At 43.7% G+C, this 26,103-nt stretch overlaps 1 protein-coding gene across 3 annotated transcripts in view; it reads right to left on the bottom strand.

Moving 5' to 3' along the window:
- Window positions 1–1,927, bottom strand: part of LOC311258150 (pre-B-cell leukemia transcription factor 1) — a 64,589-nt gene extending 62,662 nt beyond the window's left edge. For all 3 annotated transcript variants that reach the window (XM_084354244.1, XM_084354245.1, XM_084354243.1), the window contains exons 1-2: window positions 1,170–1,927; window positions 323–396 (exon numbers count right to left, since the gene is read on the bottom strand). In XM_084354244.1, coding sequence (XP_084210370.1) covers window positions 323–396; window positions 1,170–1,357 — 262 coding nt within the window. In that variant the 5' untranslated portion in view covers window positions 1,358–1,927. The remainder of the gene's footprint in view (window positions 1–322; window positions 397–1,169) is intronic.
- Window positions 1,928–26,103: the final 24,176 nt, after the last annotated feature.

A 26,103-nucleotide genomic window follows, 5' to 3' on the forward strand; every position in this document is an offset into this window, starting at 1 on the left:
CTTTACACATGTCAGTGAAATTTATATTAGCGAATCGTGTTGTGGGTGAACAGCCCAACATCAGGTTGTGACTCTGGAGTGTGAAAAAGCAAATTAGCCCCCTTTTTTTTCTCCTCCTGATGATAAACTCGCCTCCACACAGAGCCGGTACTGTGCCCTCTTTGGGGTTTTTCTAGCTGCAGGCTCCATCAGTGAGAAAACACAGTGTGCAGCTTTGTGTTCGACTCAAACCTGCTTAAGGACACTTTTTTTTTTTCTAGTGAGGCGACGACAGAGCAACTCTACGGCTTTTCTCTCTTATTAGAATTAATGTGAGACGTACCTGTTTTTTCTTTGATTTCACACAAGACATTGAAAAGAGCTGGCTTCATTCTGTGACAGTTCAGAGCGTGTTTCCTGCAACAGAGAGACGTTACATTAAATCTGAAACTCCTCTTAAATCTTATTAAATTATCACTTTTATGTGCATTTTTCTTTTCTTTTTAAGACGCTACAGCACAATTACAGGCACTGTTAACTATTTAATACCACCTGCACACCCAGCTTCATTCACCGCAACACATATCCACTAACCGACATGCAGAGGAACATTTTTATCTATTGTGCTGCACCAATCACGTGTTAATTGATATTTCTGACCAATTATATACATAAAAAAATGAAAATATTTCAAATGCACAACTTTTACCAGTCACTTCCAGCTTCATTGGATTTAATGTGAATTACACATTATGGATGAAATAAGCTGTGAGACACCTAAAAACACACACAGCCTGGACTGTTGCCCACTAATTATATTTCATATTTTTTAAATATATATATATATAAAAACATGAGCTGCTCTCATGAATGACTGCATGAAAGTGCTAAAGTGCTTTAAAACGACACGTTGGCAGCTCTCACTAATAAACACACACTTTTATTTTCTCCTCCGGGCGCGCGGCTGTCGACTTATTCCAGCGTGAAGCCAAACTATGATCTGAAGGCATGCCATCGTTACTATCTCCTCTCACTGCCGTCTACACTGCGCTCTACTGTAAAAATCAGATAATTCAACATGTATTTCCTTCTCGTATTTACATGTGCTAGATCCACTCTGCCCGCCGCCGCCTCCTGACAGAGGCAGAGGCAGAGGGAGGGAAGGAGGCTGCTGATCGGGAGCTTTTTACCTGGCTTGGGCTTCGTCCAGACTCTGATCCGTGATGGTCATAATTTGCTGTAAAATGTCTCCAATGTCCTGTTTTCTCCCGTCGCCGTCCGTTCCTCCGGTGCCTTCCTGCATGTGCTGCGGCAGGCCGGGGTGCCCTGCCATGCCTACCCCCGTGTGAGAGTGCATCAACCTCGGCTGCTCGTCCATCTCTTCTGCGTCTGCTGCTGCTGCTGCTGCCGCTGCTTCTCCTGCTCTCTATCTAATTCTCTGTGTCGCTGCTCAAATCCTGCAAAACATACATAAAAAGGCAAAAAAAAAAAAAAAAAAAAAAAGGGGGATAAAAAAAAATAAAATATAAAAAAAATCCCGGTGGCGCGTTAATATTTGCGCCGCGCACCCGTTTCTCTTCCTTTGCGGGGGCTTTTTTTCTGGTGGCGCTCGCCGCGCAGAGAGAGGAGCTGTCGGAAGGAGAGAGGGGAAAGCGGAGTCCTCCTGCTCTGTGTGGCTGTCTCTCTCTCTCTCTCTCTCTCTCTCTCTCTCAGCTGGTCGGAGCTGAATGTGAAACCTGATCTGAACTGCTGCTGCCTTCACTGGAGTAAGGGTGTGCGTAAAAACATGAACTGGGACACGTTTTTTCTTCTCATCCAGAGTCCCCCCTCCTCTCTCTCTCTCTCTCTCTCTCTCTCTCTCTCCCTCTCCTTCTCTCTCTCTCTTCCTGGCAAATTAGGAGGCTGTGAGGAATAAGAAGTGTGGATTTATTTCACTCACTCCATCCTCTTTGGCTTTTGTCATGTACAGTACAGGCTGTGCAGGGCCAGGCAGGCAGGCAGGCAGCAGGCAGCACAGCAAAGAGCGTGAGGAGTCAGACTCCGCCTACGCGACATGATTGGGAATATAAGACCATTTAGCCCCACCTTGAGGTGCCTCTCATGAAACGTCGATCATTGGACTGTAAAGGTGGGATGCTAGAGGAGAAGAGTGGGGAGATGTGGCTGCTGCCGACGTGATGAATCGAGCCTGATCTCCAAATAAATAATCGCGGCTGACACCAGAGGTCTGCTTCAGTCTCTCCACTCTGACCTCAGCATGGGCCCCCAGCGGCTCCACGGGAGACCCATTTCATTTCCAAGCCCTGCCAAGATACAAGGTGCACTAATCAAAACTGTTGGCCGGCTCTTTCGTTTAATATAATTATCAGACAGATAATGTGATTGGAGATTTATGGGCTTGGAAGAATCAATCGGCTGATGAGACACCTTCAGGAACACACCTATATTTCATTTTTCCTATTTTATAAACAGGATTCTCGCCGTCAGACATCCTCCTCCTCTTGTTGCAGGAGGCGGTGCAACATCGACTTTGTTCATTCATTTTCAGGTATGTTGCAGGGCTCCGCTTGGCTGACTTTGGCAGGGTCCTCCTAATGTAAGGCGGTGACCCATGTTGCGCAGCCAAGCAGCAAGGGCCCGAGTGTGTCTGGCCAGGCTGAAAAGTGCCCTTCAGGCCCAGCGCTGCCTCACTGCCGCTGCTCCCCTCCACCACTGAGAGCCATTCAGAGGGAAGAGAGGAGGTGGAGGAGGACGAGGACGAGGAGGAGGAGGAGGAGGTGGGGTAAAAAAAAAAAAGAAAGAAGAAAAATCAGTGTGGAACTAAAGTATGAAGAGTGCAGTGCAAATCATCAGCCTGGATGTGCGCACGTGTGACACACATAATTAGGAACGTATGTAAAGGCTTGAGAGCGTCACGGTGGTTTTACTGCGAGCAGCTGAGAGTCAAACCAGAGTTTTAAACAAGATGTTGATGACGGCTACCTGCAGCTCCTGCAACACCCATATGAGCCTCAGCACTGGTCAGAAATCCAATTAAATAAGAAGCACATCTGATATTGAAAAGATTTAAAGCCTCTGGTTTCAGATCTGCAGCATTTCTTAAAAATAAATCCAAAGTGCCCTGTGGAGTTTTCTTGTAAACAAACCGTTTCTGTTTACATTTAGTGTTGCTCACTAAAACACTTAACGTTTGTCCTCGAGGTCTAATAAACGTGTTGAGTGCATTTCCATCCTCATAAAACAGTGAATAATAATTTAAAACCGCATTGTTTACCTGCATGTTTAACAACAGGTCGATTGCAAGTAGCTCCCAAAATGACACAGATCACCGTTTCCAAAATAACATGACGGTCACAGTGTACCAGGTACAGGCAAACCGGACCTGTTTGGTTGGGTCTGGGCAAGAAAACTACTAATACATGACCTCTGTAACTTCAGGTACATACATTACGCAGCACGGATCACCTCAGGGAAATCGTATCTACATTTCGTTACTGTGAAAGCTGCTCAGTGATGCATGAAGCCAATGAAGTTTGACTTCCTGGGTGTAGATCTACCTGGATCTTCCTCATTGTGAGACCCAACAGAGTCCTCCGCTGGTAAGCACTCCGCTAACTTGAATGGGACCCTAACCCTTCTAGACTTGTCAAGTGTTATCGGACCTAATGGATCAAATTAAAGGTTGTAAAGCCAAATTAAAAAAATCTATCTAGCATTTTAAGGCTGCTTCTTTCACAATGTAACCTCGTGGGCCTATGAACATTGTAATTACACAGTTTGGCCACTATTTTATAATTGGCTTCAAAGCCCGGCGCTGTTCCTGGAGGCCTGGATGAGCGTCCTGTGTTTGTTTAACCCTACCGTCAACCCCGCCCTCCTCCTTGTTCGGACTTAGCCGCTCTTTTTACTCCTTCACATGGCTTCCTCCTTTGCTGGTGTAATATTTACTACAGCCACTAGAGGTCGCCACCGAACAAGAAACTTAAATATAGTTCGTAATAAGCTGCTTGCACAGGTGACCTACGTATACGGTCGCTTTTCTTAAATCCTGATTGGTGCACTGCAGTACGTGACACGATCTCACTCTAACTGAGGCCCCTCCCACTTTTAGAGCGATGACATGAGCGCAGACAAAATCACAAATATAGAAGAACTCATTTAAAATAACCAAAACGGATCCAAATGGTGTAAAAACCGTGCGCTTGTCTGTCACAGTAAGAAAAGCTGATTGAGAAAAATGGCAGAAACTAGGTTTTTAAATGACAAAGTGAGTTTTCCTAATTTGAGGTTGAGGCGTTCGCACACTTTGCTGCGTATTCTTGTTCTGCCAGCACGATAAGTGACAGGCTGTATTTGTACGACTCCAGCATACAATAAAAGCCACTATTTTACCATCTTATTAAGGCTGTTTCATAGTGAAACATCTCCTGATTGATATTAAACTATTTAAAAATCAAACAAGCTGCAGATTTTTTTTTCTTCCCTTACAATTCAAAAATATACAAGCGGGATGCACCCATTGGAATTGGTCTTGTACAACCATTAGCATATTTGAGTTTGAGGTGTAGCGGCAGTGACATCTCAGACTGTCTTCCCAAGCCTCAGGTGGAGCTGCAGTGCGATCCTGGAGCTAGGTACTCTCCCTGTAGGAGCTCCTGTGAAGCACCGGCTATGTAAATTGGGGAGCAGAATATGTATGATGGATAATGGTAAGTGTGGTAAGTTTCCTGCCATCTGCTCAGTAGTAGAATAATGAGAATACCTGAGGGGGTCTCTGTTACACCAACATCCATATGACTCCCCAACATCTGCTAAGTTACGTTAGCAGGGCTTTTAGGAATCTAAATATATGCTGATACTTTCAGGCTACAATGCAAGGCAAACAAATCACAGAGCCTGGCAGTGATCTTCATCCAGTCGTTGGCGTGCTGATGTATGATGAGCCACTCACTCGTGATAAAACAGTGAAATGCTTGTAGAGGTCCTGTGAAATGCTTAATTTGCAGCAGAGATAATAAGCTATATATATCACTGAGCACGACGCTGAATACATGAATTTTTCCATACCAGAGTGCCATCAACACTAGTGGGACTTTGTGATGGAGTCACAGTTATTAAAAGTAACAAAGGCAGACTCTAACAGCAGTGGCAAATATAACGCCCAGGTGCAGGACAGGACAGCAGCTTTGGACCTGATGCCTCTGCACTGTGGATCCTCCAGGGCGACTGTGGAGCAGACGAAACCTGACTGGAAATAAACCATGTGCACATTAAACGTCCTATTTGTAAGAAAAGTAGTTTTTCAAACTCGTCTTGACGCTGTGGGATGGCGGCCGGCCCGACCTACAATCCCAATGCGTCAGTATTTGACGAGTTAGGAATGAGACTCAAAAATCAACAGTATAAATAAAGAAATTAGTCAGTTGTGTATTTAATTAAAGATATAATAACATAATTTCTGCAATACAATGGATAATAATAACAGATTCTCTGTTATATGTTGCATTACCCCAACAGTGTTCAAACCATGAGAAATCCAGAAGTGATGGTGTGTTTCATTTGGTCGTCTGTCGCTCTAGTTTCCAGGACAGAGTCAGAATAATCAAGGAAGGAAATCGACGGACAAGACTTAACATAATGTGAATAAAACTTAAAAGCGTGACCTTGTCCATGAACATTTACGCCTCAAGTCACGTCAAACAGATTTTCGTCAGCAACGGTGGTTGTTTAATGTTGTGTTCACCGAGGTCATGTGTGTCAGGTCAACCTCTCACTTTACTCAGCACTCACCAGAGATTCTGGTTCTCTCACTTCTTTATCCTCCAGGAAACATCTCTAGATCAGAGCAGAATCTGATGTCTCCCCGGGTGTTTATTCCTCCAGAAGGTCCGGCTCTGCACCCAAGTCTCCCCAACAGAGCCGGATGATTTTTAACCCTTCGTCCCGCTGCGCTCCCGTTGGGTATTTTTCTCAGGCAGGTATGGTTCTGCCTTCCACCTCAGCCCGGCTTCGCCCCCACACAACACTTGGTAAATGTTTTTTGAGACCCCTCACTGCACAGATTAAATACTGTGCTTTTAAGTTAGCATTATATTATATATCGGCTGAGTTTTAGGATTTATAAATCATTAATTGGGCTGACCTAATCTGTTTTACTTTAAATATTGGCTGATTTGAGTCACACGATAGTAAAAGCCTGTGGAAAAAATCGTACTGAAGTCTGGATACTTTTCTTTTTTTGTTTCATTTAAAACAATATAATTTACTTATTAATATATTTAATTTATTGTGTGTGCCAATCTTTTTTTCTGAACAACTTCTACGTTGCAGGGTTGCTCGGGGTCCCGGCGGTCTGGAGGCTATCAGAGCACACAAAGGGCAAGAGGTCGGATACAACAAGGACAGGTTGCCTGTCTATCACAGGGCACTTAGGCCCCATTTACACTTGTCATTTTAAGTGTCCTGTATCTGGCAGCGATTTGACAGACCTTTGTTCACACTTAGCCAAATAAATGCATTTCTGTTAGCTGCATCATAAATCTTAATGCGTCTGTCTTCGGTTTCCAGGACCAAATGTAATTTATCCCAGTCCAGAAAGTGGCGTTAAAGCACCTGGAGCTGTTCGCTAACAGCTAAAAACACCTTTGACAGTTAAGATACAACAATATCATCAACCAACACAAAACCTTTAGTGACACACGGATAAACTACGACCAAGAGGAAGGTTTTGCTCGTCTTCAGAGGTCCAGACTCACGCTGCGCTCCAGGGTTTGTGTTAGTTGCATTTAAATTTGGCACATTAATATAAAATATATAGCAATTCCTGTATGTGTGGAAAGGACTGCAAGTGGGATACTATAACACATTCACACCTATAGACAATTAAGAGATGCCAATTCAGCTCACCTGCATGTCGCTGTTATCTTTATTTATTTGTCATGTTTGGTCCTCCGTACATGGATCATGGTTTCACCCTGTCTGATTCAGAAACAGAAGCTATAGCCAAACATTTCATGGATTTACTGTTATATTTGAGAGAGAAGAGACAAAGGGAGCTATCAAAATGATCCAGAAATGTGTTGGATCATATATATTAGCTCAGTAGTGTTAAAACCCTACAGAACAGAGTTTTCACAGCTTTGGAAAAATGTGTTTGAGAACTAACTCAGACATTCAACAGGCCTGCTATCTACACAGGCAAAGCACAGAGGACGGCTGGAGGACAGGACAAGCAGCCAGAGGCGGGTTGGTTTCCATGGCACCTGAGAGAAAGACCTCTCTACTCCGGGCCCCGGGTCACACCATGTGATGAGGTTGTGAAGATAAATCCTCCCTTTCATCCTGCTCGGCTTTTGGCCTGTGTGGAGGCAGCACTAATGGAACGGATTCATACACATAACCCTCTCTTTGATTTTAATACGTTTGGACTGAGAAACGAATTCATGGGAGCTCCATGTCTGCTCTGTTTTCAAACATACAACCAACGCCGCATATACGTACGGCAACGAGTGACGAAAAGAGGGAGCTGGAGGAAGAAGGAGGTGACTCTTTGGCTACGTATTACCTGTGCTTTTTATATAAATGTAAAAAATCTTCTGCCTTGTGCAACACAAATGAGTCACCATAGCTCGGAGATTACACTTGAGTGACCTGGCAATAAGAGACAGTAGCTGCTTTCTTTTCATGTCAGAGTAGAAAGTGTGACGTCAAGAAGTTTCAGATGCAAAAAATGAGCCCTTGCATTCAACCCCTCAAGGTATTTTAGAGTATGAGACATTCCTGTGGAGACATGGAAGAGACAACCAATTGATCAGCCGGTACAAACTATTAAAGAGGACACATTATGCTCAATTTCAGTTGCATGATTTTATTTTAGGTCACTACTAGAACAGGTTTACACGCTATAAAGCTCAAAAAACAGCAGTTTTCTCATGTTGTTCAATGCTGCAGCGCTGTATTCTACCTCCATCTGCAACGCTCTGTTTAAGCTCCTGTCTCTTTAAGGCCCCGCCCCCTGTCTCCTCTGATTGGTCCGCTCACACATGCCTGACCCAGCGCTGCTTATATCAACAGAGCATCTGTGCAAAATTCATTCTTAGGCGCCAAACTTGCCACGAGGCATAAATTACACTAAGGTGTGACTCTGTGATGAAGTGTGATGTCACAAAGTCGCAGGATTAAAGGCGGGACTACTGACGAGGCGTTTGAGGGGCAGTTTTCTCTGTGGGAGAGAAGAGCTTCTGTCGGTGACTTAACTCTTAGATCCGTAAGTTAACTCACATAATGCATTTAACTTGCATCATGTATGTAAGTTATTTAACATATGGAGGATATTTTAACCTCAACTACGACCTCTTCCTGAACCTAACCAAACTGCAGGCGTTTCACAACATTAACCAGGTGTTTATTATTGTTACCATGACAGTGAAGGTCAGCTGACTATGACAAACAATGATCACCTGGCTTTGTCAGTGGCTGCACGTCCAAAACTCATAAAAAGCTGTTAATTGACATGTGAAAACTCAAAAACGCATGACACGACACACAAAATGTTCTTAAGCTCTTTATACGACCACCCCATGAGATCACAGTGCTTTTAAGGATGCGGGTGGTCCGACGGACAGCCAAAAGTTTGAGGGCTTTTATATTCGATAGCTTAAAAACTAAAAGGTACAGGTCTCTCACTGCTCACTAAGTCATCAGCTGGGCAGAAAACAGAGTCTTTGACGGCCGGGTTTTCTTGCGGAGGCTCTGTTTTTTAGCTGCCGTGTGTGAGCGAGCAGCTACACGGAGAGATCCACGGCACGAGCTGGCTTGAGCAGAGTGAGCACTAGTGGAGTACATTCGGGAGGAGGTCTGAATGGATCAATACATCACAGAACAAAGGGGAGCTGTGCTTCAGCAGGGGCCCCAGAACAAGACAGGCCCATTGCTCAACCACTGTCACAGCAGTGTATCACAGGCATCTCACATGCATCGCACAGAACAAGGATAAAGACAGATGTGAGCACGGGTGGATAAACTGTGGAAACTTGAGACACGAGCAGCAGATAGACAGATAAACTAGTCCCGTGACAAACAGCGACTCTGGCAAACACACTGACACTTTGTTCTATAACAGTCTTCTGTAACTTTGTTATATTAAAATAAACACTTTATCGTATTAGAGTTAAAGCGTGTTCAAGCCAGCGTTGGGCAGTAACACCTTACTCAGTGTCGTGTTACAGTAATGTGATTACTTTTATTCAGTAGTGAGCAGTTTAAGGAGTTACAGTTTCAAGTTCGGTGATCACATTAGGACATTTTGGGGATCTGCTTGTGTGCTTTCTTACCAGGGTTTGGATGCAGTGGAGAGATTAGCCCAGGGTGGGTTATCTTGGAGGAATGAGGAGGAAGCTAGCTTCCACCAAAAGAAACTCATTTTAGCTGGCTGGCTAAAGTCAAGGGCTGCAGTACGTCACCTGTTGATGGTCAGTAAGTCCCTCCAAACTGGAGGCTGTGGGCTTGTTAATGGAAAAGTTCAACCAGAGTTCAAGACTAATGTCGTCCCGTCATCTTGGATATGACAGAAAAAACGAATGGACAAAAATCTTCCCAGGGACGCCTCGGAGACAAAATGAGTATGTTTAACTATCACATAGCAAATGACCAACTGAACCAAACGCTAACTAAGAAAGCACAAAACTAAGCTGCTGGCTTCATATTTACCATACAGACAGCCTGTTCATCTTGGTGTTTAATTCCTTTACACAAGCACATAAATAAACTTATTTCCCAAAATGTTAAGATATTTTCTAAGTTGATTTTTGAGTCTCATTCCCAACTCGTCAAAAATTGACACTTTGGGATTGTAGAACGAGTCGGACGGCATCCCAAAGTGTTTTGACGAGTTGAGAGTGAGACTACAAATTGGACCTTTAAACACCAATAACTTGTTTCCTATTTCTACACAGATCTGTTATTCAGCTAATGTGATTTATCATCTGGAATAATGTCATTATGATGAGAAACTGATGAAGTGAGAATCAAGGCTAGTTTGTTTGGATTAGCTTCATATTAGAGGTGATAGTTTCACAACCAATAACGTGCAGCAGGATGAATGTCTGTTTGGAAAACTTGCGGAGGTTTAAGAAAATGAGGGTTTCACACGCTGATAGACAATCAGACAAGAAACTCCCAGTGAATCACACCGAGGCCTTAAACCGTCTCAGGCTGTGTAATTATAAATGCGGCGCAGCGACTCTTATTTAAAACGAACTATCTCAGATTACGGGGGAAACATTTTTCGGAGCGAGACATTAAGCCGTGCCTGATCACTGCTTTTCCACCTGACCAATCCTTAATGTGATAGATACAATGTCAACCCATCACGTAAAGGTTACTGACAGTCTAGTTACCCTTCACACACCAGTAGCCCACAGCATGCCCTTTCTCTCATTCCTTTTTGAGACATCTCCTTTTTTTTCCCCCTCCTTTCGCTGCCTGTCATATTTCTTACAACACTGTTTACCTCTCATGTCAGGCACGTTCTCACAGTACCTTACACTCTAACCAGCGATCCTCGAGGATACCCCCCCTCCCCTCCTTCTCTTTTTAAATCCAACCTGTTTAATGTTTGTGCTGGTGGGCTGCCGGAGACTTAAATGAAGCTATAATCAAACCCCCAAGATAAATTAAGAGGCAAACGTTGACTCAGCGTTTTGTTGCCCTAGCGATCCATTGACCCTGAGGGCCGGCAGCGAGAAAATTGAGAAATGCTCGTTTTAATGCCTATCCAATATATACGGCATCTACCTCGAGATGGGGCTGTGCAATCAACCACTAATCCATTAGACAGAGATGTTTTTCAAAGATTGACGCGTTATTGTGCTGCTGTCTGCACTGGCTCACGTTCAAGGTTAACCTTTTAGAGACGCCTGATTGTTGCTAGAAGGTTAAACAACACATTAACATGCATTAAAATATTAAATTATGGCTCCATTTACTATATGAGAGAAAAACAACAACATAAAAAAGGCTTTTAAAATTATGAAGGCAATTGATAAAGTGGGTGGCGAGCGCAGGCGTTTACTCTGGAGGGGGGAAGAAAAAAAAAACGGGGGTTGCGGAAGTGAGATGGTTTTCAAATGGGCAGACCGGGTGCAGTTCTGGCAGGATGAGGGCTTCTTTTATTGCTGGGTTAATGAACTGATGGTGAGGTCAAATATAGAGGCCTTTGCAATTAAGGTGACTTTTCCCATAAGAGCTGGTCAATACACGAGGTAAAAAAAACAAAACAAATTGAAACGGCCACCTCTTCCTCGCTGACGTTTTATTCCGATGTTTGCAGCCGCGTGGCGCCGCAATGGAGACCTCTCTCAGAAATAGCTCCAGTCTGTGGTGGGTACATACGAGCTGCATCCATCTTCCAGCGAGAGTAAACCCACACGGCAGGAGGCCGGAGAGAAGCCCCTCTGTTACAGTATATTGACAGTGGGAGGACTCTGAATAAGTGATGCCTCCTGTCGGCTTGACTGAAATACAACCTCCACCTTGTTCCAGAGGATAAGCAATTAACTAAGCCGAGCGCTACAGTGGAGCTACAGTGGCAGCGCGCCGCTCCTTCCCCTATCTCGTCCATTTAAGTAATTTAAGGATCGGAGAGGCTGTCTCATTTTAAACATTATAAAAGGGGAGCAATCCCATCATGCACGTCTTCACCCTCGCTTCTCCATCTTGTCAAATGTCTCTGACTGACAGCGCTTTGCTTTTCAAGGGGTCCGACGGCACACCAAGTTCAATTCACTTTGTGCAGCACCAATGGCAGCCGGGGTTAGGATGCACATAACTGTAGCCGCGGCGAGGTTTGGAGGCTAAAGAAAGACGAGCTCAGGAGGAGGAGGAGGGGAGGAACAAGAGAGAGAGAGAGAGAGAGAGAGAGATGGAAACAGTGAGGGAGAAAGGGGGAGAAAGGACAGACAGAAAGACAGAGGAGGAAGAGAGAGAGGAGACCCTGTCACTAGGCATCACCATCACGGAGCAGGTGAAGAGAGATAAATGTCAAAGGACTCTCGGCGAAATAAAACAACAACTCGCCTGCACTCATCCAGGCAAAGCACAAGTCAGCCACAGTTCGTGAGTCTCCTGGCCTCTGGTCTAAATAGACACACGGAGACACAGCAGAGGAAAAAAAAAAAGCCTATACGAAGCTCTATAAAGCCAAATGCAAAGAAGAAGAGGAAATAGAGGGCATGAATATGGATTCATTTAAAGGAACAGTTCATCCATTATTTACCCCCGTGCTGATGGAAAGTCGGTCGATCAAAGTTTTGTAGTCAACAAACATTTCTGGAGCTCATCTGGCCTGATCATGGATATATTAAGGGACACTTGGATACAGCGTCGGAGATGAAGTCCCGTTTCTTCCTTTGACAGCTACACAGTGGTGCATGAAGCCAAAAAAATTAACCTGATCGTGTTAAGATCACATGTGTGACAGACTTCCTACTGGTTTAGCGCCCAACTAACTTACAATAATTTAATCCTGCGCTCTTCTAGACTTTCCAAATGTTATCAGACCAAATAGCTCAAATTATGATAGAACGAGTGATGTCATCGGGGTTGTGATGTAAAAAAATAAATAATTATAAACCATTTTACAGCCACTTCTTTAACGATGTAAGCTAACAGGAAAAGTCTTACTGGTCTCCAGTGCATCACATGACGCTGTAATTACACAGTTTGGCCACTACGAAAATTGGCTTCAAAGGTTTGGGTTTGGACGTAATCCAAGTGTCTGAAAAAGCCCAGAGTTGGTAGAGTTGGTATTTACACCGTGTGGTCGAACCGGGTTTGCGCTAATTCTGTTAGCTTAACAGCTACAGTGAAGATTTTGGCTTTAAAAAGGATGTAAAAAACGTCTTTTCAAATCAGTTTGGGGCTTCTGGAGACTTCACCTGACTTTCCATCAGCATGTGGATGAATAGATAATGACTGAATTTTCATTTTTGGGTGAATAAACGCTCTTTAATATAAGCAATTTAACACTTAACGCTAATTTAACTCCACACCATATCCGTGGATTCTAATCTTCTGGCACAGTAACGTTTTTGTGTGTTTTTTTGTGGAGTTCGATAAGAAATAGTCCTTGTTGATCTGTGAGGTAATATACCTGGAGACGACACCTAAAAGTGCAGGAGAGGCTCCAAAATGTGGTCCCATGTGTGTGGAGAGTGTCACAGCTGCGGCGTGACAGGTCCTCCTGCAGGCCCTATTCTCACAAACACTCGGAGGCTGCTTTTATTAACACCAACCCCTCCTCCCCCTCCTCCAAAAACACAAAAATAAATAAATAACAGAGAATAGAAGCCAGGGCTCTGGAGCCAAGTAGCTGTTGCTGGAATTTTTCTGGCCTAATTTGCATTAATAAAGAGGCTGTTCCTTGTCGGAATGTGTTTTATCCAGCTCAAAAAATCCCTGGGCGATCCCTCTCCGTAGAGCACTGGGAGAATCCGACTGTCAGAGCCGACAAGACAAATGAATCCTGGTGTCAGCGCCGAGTGGCTCCGCGCTGACAGATTGAGAAGAACTGTCCCTCTGTCGACAGGCATGCTTCATTTTCAAATTAATAAATCTGAATAAAATATTTTACCCTTCATTATGAGTGCTGCCGCTGTGACAGCTTTGCTGAACAGGGCTGGGGTGGGGATGGCGGGAGGGGGGAGGCGCAGAGGGGGGAGGATGCTGCCAGTGAAAACAGCTTGCACCAAACCCACCTGGGCTTATGCTGTGTATTTATAATGTTTGCATGTGTGTGTGTGTGTGTGTCTTTATGATGTGGAGGTGTGTGTTTTTGTTTGTCTTCTTTTATGCACATGCACATTTTATGCGTTTTTCCCATTGATCCTCCGCTCGCACATTTTCCGCTCAGCGCGCTCCCCGAGCCCCCCGCGCTCCACCAAAGAGGACGGGACAAACAAAAATAACTAGCGCCGCTGCGGTACAGTGGTGATAGATTCCTCACGTATTCCCCCCTCACACCTGTACAGCCATATGGAGACACGTCAACACGGCGAAACATAACTTTTCAATGAGATTGTTGAGCATGATGTAAACGCCGAACGTAGCATTCGGGCTAATAGCGACGCATGAAGTCTGTTTCTTTTACTTTTTTCTTCGACTATGTGTGATTTAGCTTCAATAACTTACATTAACGATCTTCTTTTAATTTCTCCGTCGATCGTGTGTGTGTGTGTGCCACGCGCACGAAAAGTAAATGAGGATTGATCAAAGAGTCGAGTGTTTAGCAGCGAGCGAACACACGAGTCTCCTGGCAAAACGCGGTGGTGGGTATAAGTAGATGCTGAGTGACAGATTGATGGGGTGAAAGACGTAATTGCTTGAGATAAAAAGGAGTGCAAAGAGGGGGATGTATAAATATAACACACAGGACTCATAATCCTGCAATATTACCCCTCCAGGTGGAGAGAAGAAGGCATAAAGGAGCATGGTGGGTTGTATCCAGTCAGTCATTCTGGATGCTAAATTAATATGCAACAGCAAACACTAATATGCCCTTTGAGGAGGCCCGGCATATTGTGCGAGACTTTAAGCTCGTGAAGTTGCCTGAAGGCAAATTCCTATGAATAACATAAAATACAATACCATGCGCGGTAAATTGTGGATTTTTTTTTTTATGGTGCTGTGTTTTCTGTCAGATGCATTTCTCTTTCTCTTCTGCTGCTTATTTTTGTAACACTTACCACAGCTTTCAATATCAAGTGTTCATAATTCAGACAAAAACACACATCAGGTGTAAATAAGCGGCGTTATTTAAGATTCATACGCTTTATTGTGGTGAAAATAACGTAGAAAAGTGGTGCAAATAAGTACAATAGTGAAATAAAGGTATCCCGTTTCCTTTAATCAGCATACGAGAAGAAACGGTGCTATCGAGCCAATTAATTTACACCAGTCGACGTGTGTGTAGTAATGACAGGCGGCACAAAGGACTCCGTGTTCCTCCTTATGTAGGCCTTCAATATTTAAAGAAGAGTACATGTTTTTTTTTGGCAAGGCTACGGCGACGGCGTGTCAGTTAAACTTCTTAGACGTCAGCCTTCCCTGTGAACATCACATCATCAGAGATGACATTTCATCAACTACCTCAATAAATAATAGAACACAGTGGCTGCCATTTGAACCTTGGGTGACAGCATCTGAGGGAAAATTGTCACCCTCTAATTTGTTTTCTTATGTCTTCTGTCATCTTTTATTAGAGTTATCACCTGTGTTTGCATTGTCCCGAGTACAGCAAGTCACGCGGTTTCCTTGCATTTACATTTAATCCGGTTAAATTTATCTAAAAAAGACCCCCCCCCCCCCGAGAGTTTTAAACAAATATTCAATAAATTAAAAAAAACTTCAGTAATATTTGGAGGCATCCACACAGAGCCTGACTCGATTTGACGTCCTTGTTTTGACCATAGATAGATAGAAATCAAGTAAACAGAGCGGACAGGGAGTGACAGCGCTGTATTTGTGATCTCTTTCCAGTGGATGGGGATCGTCGGGGAGGGTCGGGCGGGGGGAGCAGGAGAAATGTGCCAGCCCTAATGCCTTATGGCAACTCATGCTCAGCTGATAAGACAATATTTCGTGTAGGGTCAGTGCCAATAAGGAGCCTTTTCAACACCACGGAGATGAATAGGGCCTGACTGCCATGATCAAAATGCCAGCCGCACACACACACACACACACACACACACACAGAGTCCTGAGGATGTAAAACATGTGGGAGGGATAAAGAACAGCACTTACTGATGATAATACATGCTATCACAAACTGACTGAGAGGGTGTAATCAGGTCATTGTGTGTGTGTAGTGAGGCTGAAGAGGACCGAGAGCTGATATAACAACAGCTCGCTTTGTTCTGATGTAGGAAAACGTACAGGAAACGGCGACTCGTCGAGGCTTTCACTTAAACTCGGCCACCTCTGCATCAGATAATCTTAATGATTCGGTTTAATGAGACTGTTTTAATTAATGCGACCTCTGATTAAAGGCGAGTGTCGATTTAGATTAAGAAAGTATGAAGTCTGTGGGCGTATTTACATATTTCAAATCAATTTCGAATTATACGTATTGTAATCAGAAGAACACTAGTTGCACGTGTGACTAAGCTACGCAGCTAACGGCAGCTACAGTGAGCAGCAGTTAGCGGTTACTCTATTCGTTTTGAGTGTGAATTTGACATATTGTTTGGCCCCATGTTAACACAAAATACATTAAATACGTTACTAACACGTTTCGATTTGTAGCGCCCTCCTGCTCCTATAAAAAGATCCCAAATTCGTGTCATGAGAATTTAAAAAATGCTCGAGAAATCCCTCAAAGTTAAAAATATTAGATTACAGTTAGATTAGATTAGATTTGCAATGTGACCCAGAGTCTGCTTTAGTGTTTTATGGCCGCTGTAATCGTTAGCGATGATAAAAATGCAGATATGAAAAAAAGGTAATAATTACGTTCACCGTTTCTCGGCCCTCTGCTCGTTTCTCCGTACCGATAATTGGATTCCAGGCCGAAGGAAGGGTTAAAGCTATAAAGAGATATACGTACCTCGGCTGTGACCCCGTGCTCTCTAAGGTATCTCCCCCTGCGCAGGATTCTTATTCAACTTCAAACTGACAGTGTTTTTAATCTTTTCTTTGCTTCTCTCCTGGAGATTGGGGAAACAAAAATCAATACGCTGTGGCAGGCGATCTAGAAGCCTGTGAATTACAAGGCCTGGATCCGGCCGTGCAGCCTGCTCGGCAGCCTTGAGCAGGGGGGACCGCGGGAGTATCATCAGAGACCAAGGGCAGGTCACAGGTTCAGGTCAGGAGCACGGGCGGGGAAAAAAAAAGCAAGGTATTTACTGTCTGGGCACGAAAATGAGAAATAAGTTTCCACACGGCACCGGTGGGAGCCTCCAGTCTTCTCTCTTCATTTTTTTTTTTTTTTTTCCCCTCCTTCCTGAGAATAGTTGTGGCCTCTCTCCCACCACACTCCTCACCTGACTCCCTTTGGATGATATACTGGTCCTGAGCCTGTGATAATGCCCACACTACAAATCTGAGCGCAGAACATATCGACACCCGGGTCTGTCATTATCCGTTAATCACGCTGCTGACGTACCTTTCAATCCAGGCTTCTTGGCAGCCCACCAAGCTACATAAATGACCTCAGATAAATCCACTACAGGGCTACAGAGAGCGCACACACACACACCTTCATTTTGACTCCAGACACTAACCAAACTCACACACTGAAACTCATCATCCTGCTTATCAGGACAGATGCACCGAGCCTACAGATTATGACACCGACTATAAACTAGACGCGTGAAATGTGAGGAGATATTACAGAGGAATTAAAGCTGAAGATCGGCTGTTGAGCAAAGTCTCACGTTACTGTACTTCTGAAATCAGGCTTCACCTTTAACTTAAGCCTCATTTCTTTGTGTGTCTGTTTGTGTGGATGTAAGGTTAGGACTGGTGGCTATATGTACAATTACTGAATAGATTCATACTCCAATAAGCACTTGAATGATGTACTCGTTCATGCCATCTTAGGGCTCATTTAAACTCAAATTAGATACGTATACGAGTAGTTACGTATCTCTATGTCCTTCATTTCACCTGTATGTGTGCAGGTCCTCCAAAAGCTTTATCGGATGCGGACAAAACAGATCAGCACCGTCAGAAATCGTGGTACTATAAAGGCAACAGTTCAGGCGAGACAACCGTAGGACACGACAAAGAAGTCTGAACAATGGTACGAACGTTGCAATGCAAGTAACGGCCTAACAGACAGTCGCTGTCTACAACACGGTCTCTGCTTTTGTCTCTTTCTTCAGAGGCACATTTTCACGACCTCCTCCGCCGTCGCCGTGTTGGTTGATCTCAGTAACTCTGGACTCTGAGCCGCCCTCTAGTGGATCTGTTGCTTAACTTCCACACCGAAGTAAAGGACGCATGAAGGCATGTGGGCAGTTACGATTACATTGTGGACCTATTTGGGGGCACTGATATACTGAACAGTCAAGTAACTTATTTTAAACTTTGATGTAGTATTAGTGTCGATAAAGTATACCCAATACCTGTTTTGATACCATGACACAAAGGAAAAAGTCATCGCCACAAAATTGGATAATTTCTTTATTATTTCTAAGCGCAATGTTGGTGCAGAAAAACTCACTGAATGTAGATCTTTTTTTTTTAATAGCTTTAGTACTCGATACTCCGACAACCTTACCGTACACCTAGCTCCACTCCCTTGTCCACTCATTCACTAGTTCCTTTGTAAGATCTGTTTAATTGTTTACTCTGGTGAGCAGTAAATTGAAATTGTGAAAACCTTATAAATCCACGTGTTTGGTGTTTCCATCCACCAAAATGCAACACATGGCATTGTGTTAGCTTAAAGCAGCGTACATGCCGTGGACGTTTGTTTGCTCTTTTCGTTGCGCTGTGGGGATTGTTGAGGTTGACTTGTACGGCGCAGAAATGTTGTACTCATAATTTGGACACTCAAATAAAATGGCGAAGTCCACACCACACGTAAAACAATTCATGTGATCTAGTGGAAAGAGTGAGAAAGTCCAGAAAGAAACCAGAAGTCAGTACTCTGGAGTTGTATGGTTTCCCCTGATCTCCCCCAATGCATATAAATCGCATAGTTTTGCAAAACAAAGTAATGGTTAGATATGTGTTCGTCACAGCCCTGCAATAAAACCCATGTTTACATTGTGTCAGTGAAGTGTTCATTAAACTCCTGAGACCTGCTCAGCTTCACGCCACAACACAAGCCTCAACCCTTATTTAGAGTTTGAGGAGATTTAATCAGCTCTGAAGAGTTGTCACAATATGACCTCTCTGTCAACAGGGGGCCTTTTTTTTTTTTTTTTTTTTTTTAACCCATAGTGCATCTGTCTGGCAGGATGAACGACTGCGTTGGATTTTCTGGGCAGAATTATTGTTTTAAAATTATGATATAATTGCTGCCGCCCGAGGAGGTTATGTTTGTACACCCCTGTTCATTTGTTTTGTCTGCTGGTTGGTTGATTTGTCAGCTTAGCCATTAGCTTCTGGTGCAGATCCTGATAAAGGGACGGATCAGGGATGTTTTTCTTCTTTCTTTAAAGGTCCAGTTTGCAAATATATAGTTGATTGTTGAGTCTCATCCCCAACATGGTATAGTGACAAATACTTTCTGGGGCTTTTGGGACACTTTGGGTTTCCCAGGTCATCAAATACTGATGCTTTGGGTTGGCGGGTTCGGGAAACTCGACGTTGTGAGATAGAGCATTATAATGCGTGGATCCTGCTGAAAAAAATCTGCCAAATTTAGGTGGCTGGTATCTGTTAATGAGTACAAAATGAGACTTGGCAGAGGTATGCACTCTACTGAGTGCCATTCTAGTTTGCCATTCTTACTTACTGTCATTGCTTTTTTTGCTACAGCTCAAATTCAAATTGGAAACTCGTGTCATTATGCAAATGAAACCTGAAGATTAAATTCAGTCGGTATTTCAAAAACTCAGTTTGTTTGACATGATACTGAAATCCCTTTAAAGGTGCTATATGTAAGTTTACTCACCAAGAGTACCACCGTCTCCAGGATTGGAAAGCAACGCCACGTAAACTTTTATTTTGCCTCTATTTCTGTCTCTTCTTTCTGGGCACTACTTCTTCATCCTCTCATTTTGGACTGAGGGCGGACCGGACGCTAACGTTAGCTCCTGAGGTATCACGTGGTTTTGTGAGACAGGCCAGGCAGAGGCTAGCTGGTTAGCATGCTAACTTCAACAGGTATCTCTACAACTTTTAGTTCATTTTTGAATGTTTTCAACTAAAATTCCCACATATAGCATCAACCAACATGAATCCTACAGATTACATGTTATGACTGTTTCACAAAATGAGAATATCTTTCCGTGCTTTCGTTGCCTAAACAAACTGGATGTGAACCCTTGATTTTGCACATTTGTATTCAAGCCCATGTACACAAATCCTGTAGATTATATTTCGTGACCAAAGAAAATGTATTGTAAACACCACATCATCCACACGACATCGAGCGTGGACCGGTTTGAGATTTCATATTTTCCCTCAGCAAAAAAATAATGCCTGATTAATTTCTGCTCGAGAGTCCAGCCTTAAGCACTTTGATCAATATGTGTGCAACTACCTGCCAATGCTGGACTGACTGAGTAATTAGCCAATGTGCTTGGCGGGCCTGACGGGGGTAATGAAGTCACGCAGGCTGAAGAGCTGCCAGGAAGAAAATGATTCCAGTCCAAATAAAGACGGTTCCCCTTCAAAGCTCGTGTTCGTATACGGACGGATAAAATGAGAGAACGCTATAAGATGCTCCGATACGCTTTAACATCACAACCACACAAATCATCTCCGTCCCAACACGCGCTGACAGAAGTAAGAGAGCCCATTCACTTGTACGAATATTAATTCCATCCAAGATTGAGGAAGAGTGCTATAAATATCCGTGACCGCCTGATTGCTCTGGGAAGATCAAACGGAGACAAACAATGTACTTTCTAAACAGTTTGTTCTGAGAGAATTATGACAGAAATAACTGACAGCTCTTGATGAACAGGAACATCCAAAGATCAGACAAGTTTTTATTGCATCAGAAATTAATTCTAAAAATGATACATCACTCAATAGCGTATTAAAAGCGTTCAGCTCCCGCTTGAAGAATTTTTGATTTCCCTGACAACGGCGTCTAATTAGACCAAACACGTCTCTGTTTGTCTGACTGAAATAACTCAATTATAGAAACTCCAAACATCTGGCTGCACACTCGCACAGTTGATTAGAACAAATTTTTTCCTGAAATGATTAAATAAGACAGTAATCACTTTAGAGCCAGCTCCGTCTCCATTAGAAGTATGCAGAAGTAAAGAGACGTGGAACCTCGACTAATCCAATCACCGCTCTGAACCCACACTCCTCATTATGTGTCGTTACATGTGAGGATGACAAATAATCAAATGCAACTGTGTGTGCACAAATAGGTCTGGAATCGCAGCTACATCGCAACTTTTTCTTTTTATATTTCACTCGGATTGTTTTCCTGCTTTTATTTTTAGGTTGTTTGGTTTGTGACAGATTACACAGAGCTGGTCTCTAATTATTGTTGGCTACATGCTTCGCTGATGAATGCCACGATTTGCTGCGAACATTTTTGAACACCAGAGTTTTAGCCAAAAGGCTTTGGGCCTGTGGGCTTGTACCTCTTCTTCTTCTTCTTCTTCTTCTTCTTCTTCCTCCTGTGTAGCCTCCACCATCCGCCCATTACCCGTGACAGGACGGAGCAGAGGCGGACAGAGCAGAATCCGCTGTAGCCTTTAATTTCAGGAGAGGAAAGAAAAAGAAAAAAAAAAAAACCTAATTGAAACTTTCTCTCAATGATTTGCTACTTGATTTGACGCTGGACTTTCCCATTGTCACAAAATCGATGGAGGCAAGACAGGCAGGGCCTAACTGGAAAAGGCTTTTGGCTTTTTTCGTGCTGCGAGAGCGTTAGGGTTAAGTGATGTGTTTCTGACGCTGAGTGGGTCTGGGACACCCCATTCGCTCGGCAGCCCTCTGGAAGTCGCGGGCCTAATGGCAGGGCAAATCACTGGGGGGAAGGAGACTGACTCGCTGTGTGGTGTGTGTGTGTGCGCTTATCTATTGTCCATGTGTAGCTGTTTGTTTGTGTGTGTGTGTGTGTGTGTCGGAGAAAGTCTCTGGGGCTTTGGATTGTTCATAAAACCAAGCGAGAGGCTGCAACATAATGACTTCACTCACCTCCCGAAATCAAAATTAAAAAGTGGGACATCACAATGGACACAGCTATTATCATTGTAATGGGTAGCCACAACCGGCCAGCTGCTGTGTGTGTGCAAGTGCATGTTCAATGTGTGTGTGTGGGTGTGTGGGTGTGCGGGCGATCTTTGTCTCTTCCCTCTTGTCACCTTTTATCTAATGAATAAATATAAATACGAGATAAATATCACAGCTGTCAGGCGAAAAATCTCCAAAATGTCAACTTGACAGGAAGTGTCAGTTAATTTCAAGTTATAATCCTGAAGATTTCCATGAGATTAAATCCGATCGTTGATACTATTTATGGCTAACGTGCTTTGTTTGCATTCTGTAGATGCCTCTGCAACTGCGCTCTCAAGAGAAAGGACAGCACGACCAAAAGGCCATCATGAGAATTACTGTCTGTCATGAGAAAACACTGGAAGAAGCCTGACAAGAGCCTAAAGGTGTCAGCATGCTCAAAATGAACAAGTTAGGTAAATATGTTTATAGCTGATGCAGGTGGCCACACTCGGAGGTGGGTTAAAAAACCTGTAGAAAGTAGAGAAGAGTGTAATCCCTCAAATGGCACTCACAACAATGTTTCCTTGACGGCTTTCATTGTGTTGCACTGTTACGGAAATTGGCAGACGCAGTTTCCCCCGATTCCAGTTGAGACGCTCTGCGATCGCCTGACGAGCACTTTGACATTAGAAGTCTGCACAAAGAGGAAGTCAGGAAGTCTTTACGGGTCGAGCAAGTGCCGTTCTTTCCCGTTTCCTACTGTGAGACAATGTTTCCTTTGGCTGTGACCAAGATTGTTTCTGAACTTTAACCCTTTTTTTATTTTAACCACGCCAATGTTGGTTACTCTAAGCCAAATTCATGAACCCTAATCCAACCCTACATGGATCCATCTGGGAAGTCATTGCTGGAAACTGTTTGGAAAAAGGTAGATAGACACTTTCAAAAAACACTTGAAAGTATCCATCCAAGATCCACCAAGGACCATCTGTCCATCACTGGCTAACTTCACACAGTCAGATCTCCAGATTTCCATCGAGAAAAGCATTTAATGTCATTCTTTGCTCCTATTTCAATGAAATATACACTCCAGTTCTGATATGACTGATGCTATAGCAGCATCTGCATGAACCATTGAGGAGCTGCCATTGTTGTTTGCTGACGAAGAGCCGCTTTCCATCGCTGGTCGTCCTCGCAAGCAAAGCACAGTCTATAGCTGTACATATATTCATAATAAATATATTATTGTCGTATTATATTGTATACGTATTATGTCGTATACTTTGTTTAGTATGAACACATTAAGATGTGAAAACATTGTTGATTGTTTTCTTCAGTCTTCTTTATTAAAACTAGAACTGATCAATCTTTCCTCGCAGTGGTTTTCTTCGGGTGTGCTGATATTCAAGGTATTTCTAACAAAGTAGCCAATCAAGGTGCATTTCCTGCCCCTAGTGGTTGATACACAAGTCATTTTAAACAGATCTCTGGGAACAGTATTATTAAAACGTACTTACCATAACTACTGATCAACCAAATCAATCAAATCCTAAGAAAAACTACATTACAGGTTAGTTTCCATTGTTGTAAATTGGACTCACCAAAGCTGAACCTGGAGACTTCAGGGCCACAAAGACAAGCCATCAAAAGATTTGGAGGAATAAGAAATGCAGAATGGTAAAATTACAACCCAAAGTGTCCATTGTAAACCAGACAGCTCACAGTTTTCCTGCGCAATAAAGCAGCATTACCAAAATTGTGTCTGGTGCTTGTTGCCACACTGGACCTATTCTGGTGATGTTGTTGTGTTCTGAGATCTCAGCAAATCACTTCGGTGATCTCCATTTTATGACTGATACCAAAATTTGCAATAAAGTATAGTTTTCCCTTCAGGAATATCCTTTTGGTGGTATTTTTGAAAGATTTCATGGAGATTCAATCTCTTAACACAAAGGGCGAAACATCATTTCAGGGTTTTCCCTCAACAGTCGCAATATGCAAAACAACACATTTAGTTTGACATAACAATGAATGATAGTAATGAAGCAACTGACACTGAGTTCGGCATAAAGGACTAGTCAAAGAGCTCTGAACCGGGAGCATGAATTCCTGAGAAGCCTGAGTAAATGCTCTTAGGCAAATAGAGAAGGCCATAGCCATTTGGGTAAGTAGGGAGCAATTACACATGAGGATGATTTAGAGGGATGCTGTCACTGTGGTAAGGAGCCAGGACCTCTGCAGATGAAATGAAAATGGCCCGTATAATGGCAGAAGCGACAACGCAGCCACTTTGGATGGACTGACTATTACGGCACGTCAACACAGGCAAGAAAAAGAGCAAAACTATGAGGACGGCAATTAGAGAACATGAAAGAAAATGGATCGCGGTGGCATCGGCTCGTACGGCAGAGGACTTCTGAGCAGGAGTTAATGCAGTGATTTATAGAATTTGTCATCGCGGACATGTATGTTATAAATTTCCCGACTGCGGTAATAGCGATAATGAGGTCACCGACTGTACAGTGTCATCTCAGCACTTTGTGGGGTTGAGACACAGTGTTGAGAGAGGTTACCTGCCCCGGCGTTCCGAATCATTAGAAGACGGCATCACTCACCAAAACATTACCTTAATGCAAACGTCAGTCTGACTTTGGGCACGTCTCCGTCTCCGCGATATCTCATCGCTCTGAAAACACTCGGCCCCCTCGTGATCCGTTAGGGAAGGTCATCATTCAAAATCTACAGTAAATACGGCCCAGATATGAACACTCATCTGCATCATCATCATCATCACCATCATCATCATCATTATCCACACGACCATCATCATCATAATCATTATGTAAATATGCTCTCAACATTTAGCTGTTTGGATCCTGGACGGCACAGCAGGGCCCGTCTTGCATTTGCATGTGCATATTTCAGTGTTTTCCGAGAACGCGCCACAGCAATTAACACAGGATTAATTGGCATCTTTATCTCATTAGGGCCAATCTGATCAGAGTATGATGAGGTTTCGGCGCGCTCCCATTTGTTTAAGCGGATTGTGGTAATTGCTGTCATTATTATGGGCTCTTTAGCGTCATCCGTGGGCCTCCTCTCTCGCTGCCCGGACCCCATAAAGCCCAGCCATGTGTCACGGCTCAGTTTAGTTAACCCCTGGAATGAGCCCAGTGGTGCCGGCGTGTGGTTAACGGCCGAGCGGTGATTAGCTCTCCACACATCAACCCATTAACACGTCGCCCCCCTCTTAAACTGCCTTTGTGTTCGCTCCTAATTACAGCCCTACCTTCCCAAATAAAAACTTTACAAGGCCCCCCTTGGGTGCGGGGGGCATGTACACACAGTGTGGAATCGGGTAAATCCAGGTTTGAGTACGTGGTCGTGTGTTTTACAAAGCCCCGGGGCGTCATTTTTCAATCCGGCGATGATGTACTTCACGCCTGTGGCACTCAGACGCCATAAAAAACGATATAGATATCACTTTATAGACAATGAGAGGGAATTATGGTTATTTCACACACTGATACGAAGGTTTTTGAGTCGAGCTGATATTAGAAACAAGGAAAAGGTCGGCCCCTACTCCCAGAATATATGTTTTACAGCATCCTCACCGTAATAAATATACTGTGGATCTAAAGCATGCGGCATCAAAAGACAGTATTTCTGAGAGAGGGAGCTATTACTTCAACATGAACTCAGATCTACAACCCACCAGAGAGAAGTAACAGACGGATATTGAGATATAGTGTACAATAGAAAAAGGGAGCCATTGATCCCACCGAGCGCAAACTTTACACTTGCTGCTAAGTTCTCTAAAGGGGGCAATCAAATTTTATATGCTCGTAACTATTTCACCCCCTCTAAATGTTAACAACTGTGCACTCATGCTATATGGCCCGTCCCCTTTGTTGATCCGCCACGGTGATGAGCCCCCGTCTTCACGGGTCGGCAGTATAATAACAACCTGAGCCTGGTGCGACTTGATGAGCGGCGAGTGTTTCACCTTGACAACCAGTGTCTTAGAGTAAATTCACAGGCGCTCACGAGTCAATCAAGTCCTTTGGGTGCTCTAAAAACTTATGGGAGAGGATCTATCCGTCAAAGTCCTCGAACAAGGGCAGCGTTGAGACGAGACGCCCAAGGGGAGCTCGTGATATATCGGCTCGGGGACGGCTGACGATTGGTTGAGAGAAGAAGCAGTAGGAAGCGTGACTGTTGCTCTACAACCTGACTTTTGATGCACATCCAAAGGGACATTGTTAA

This window comes from Pagrus pagrus (assembly GCF_965226575.1).
Source record: "Pagrus pagrus genome assembly, chromosome: 6".
NCBI lineage: Eukaryota > Metazoa > Chordata > Actinopteri > Spariformes > Sparidae > Pagrus > Pagrus pagrus.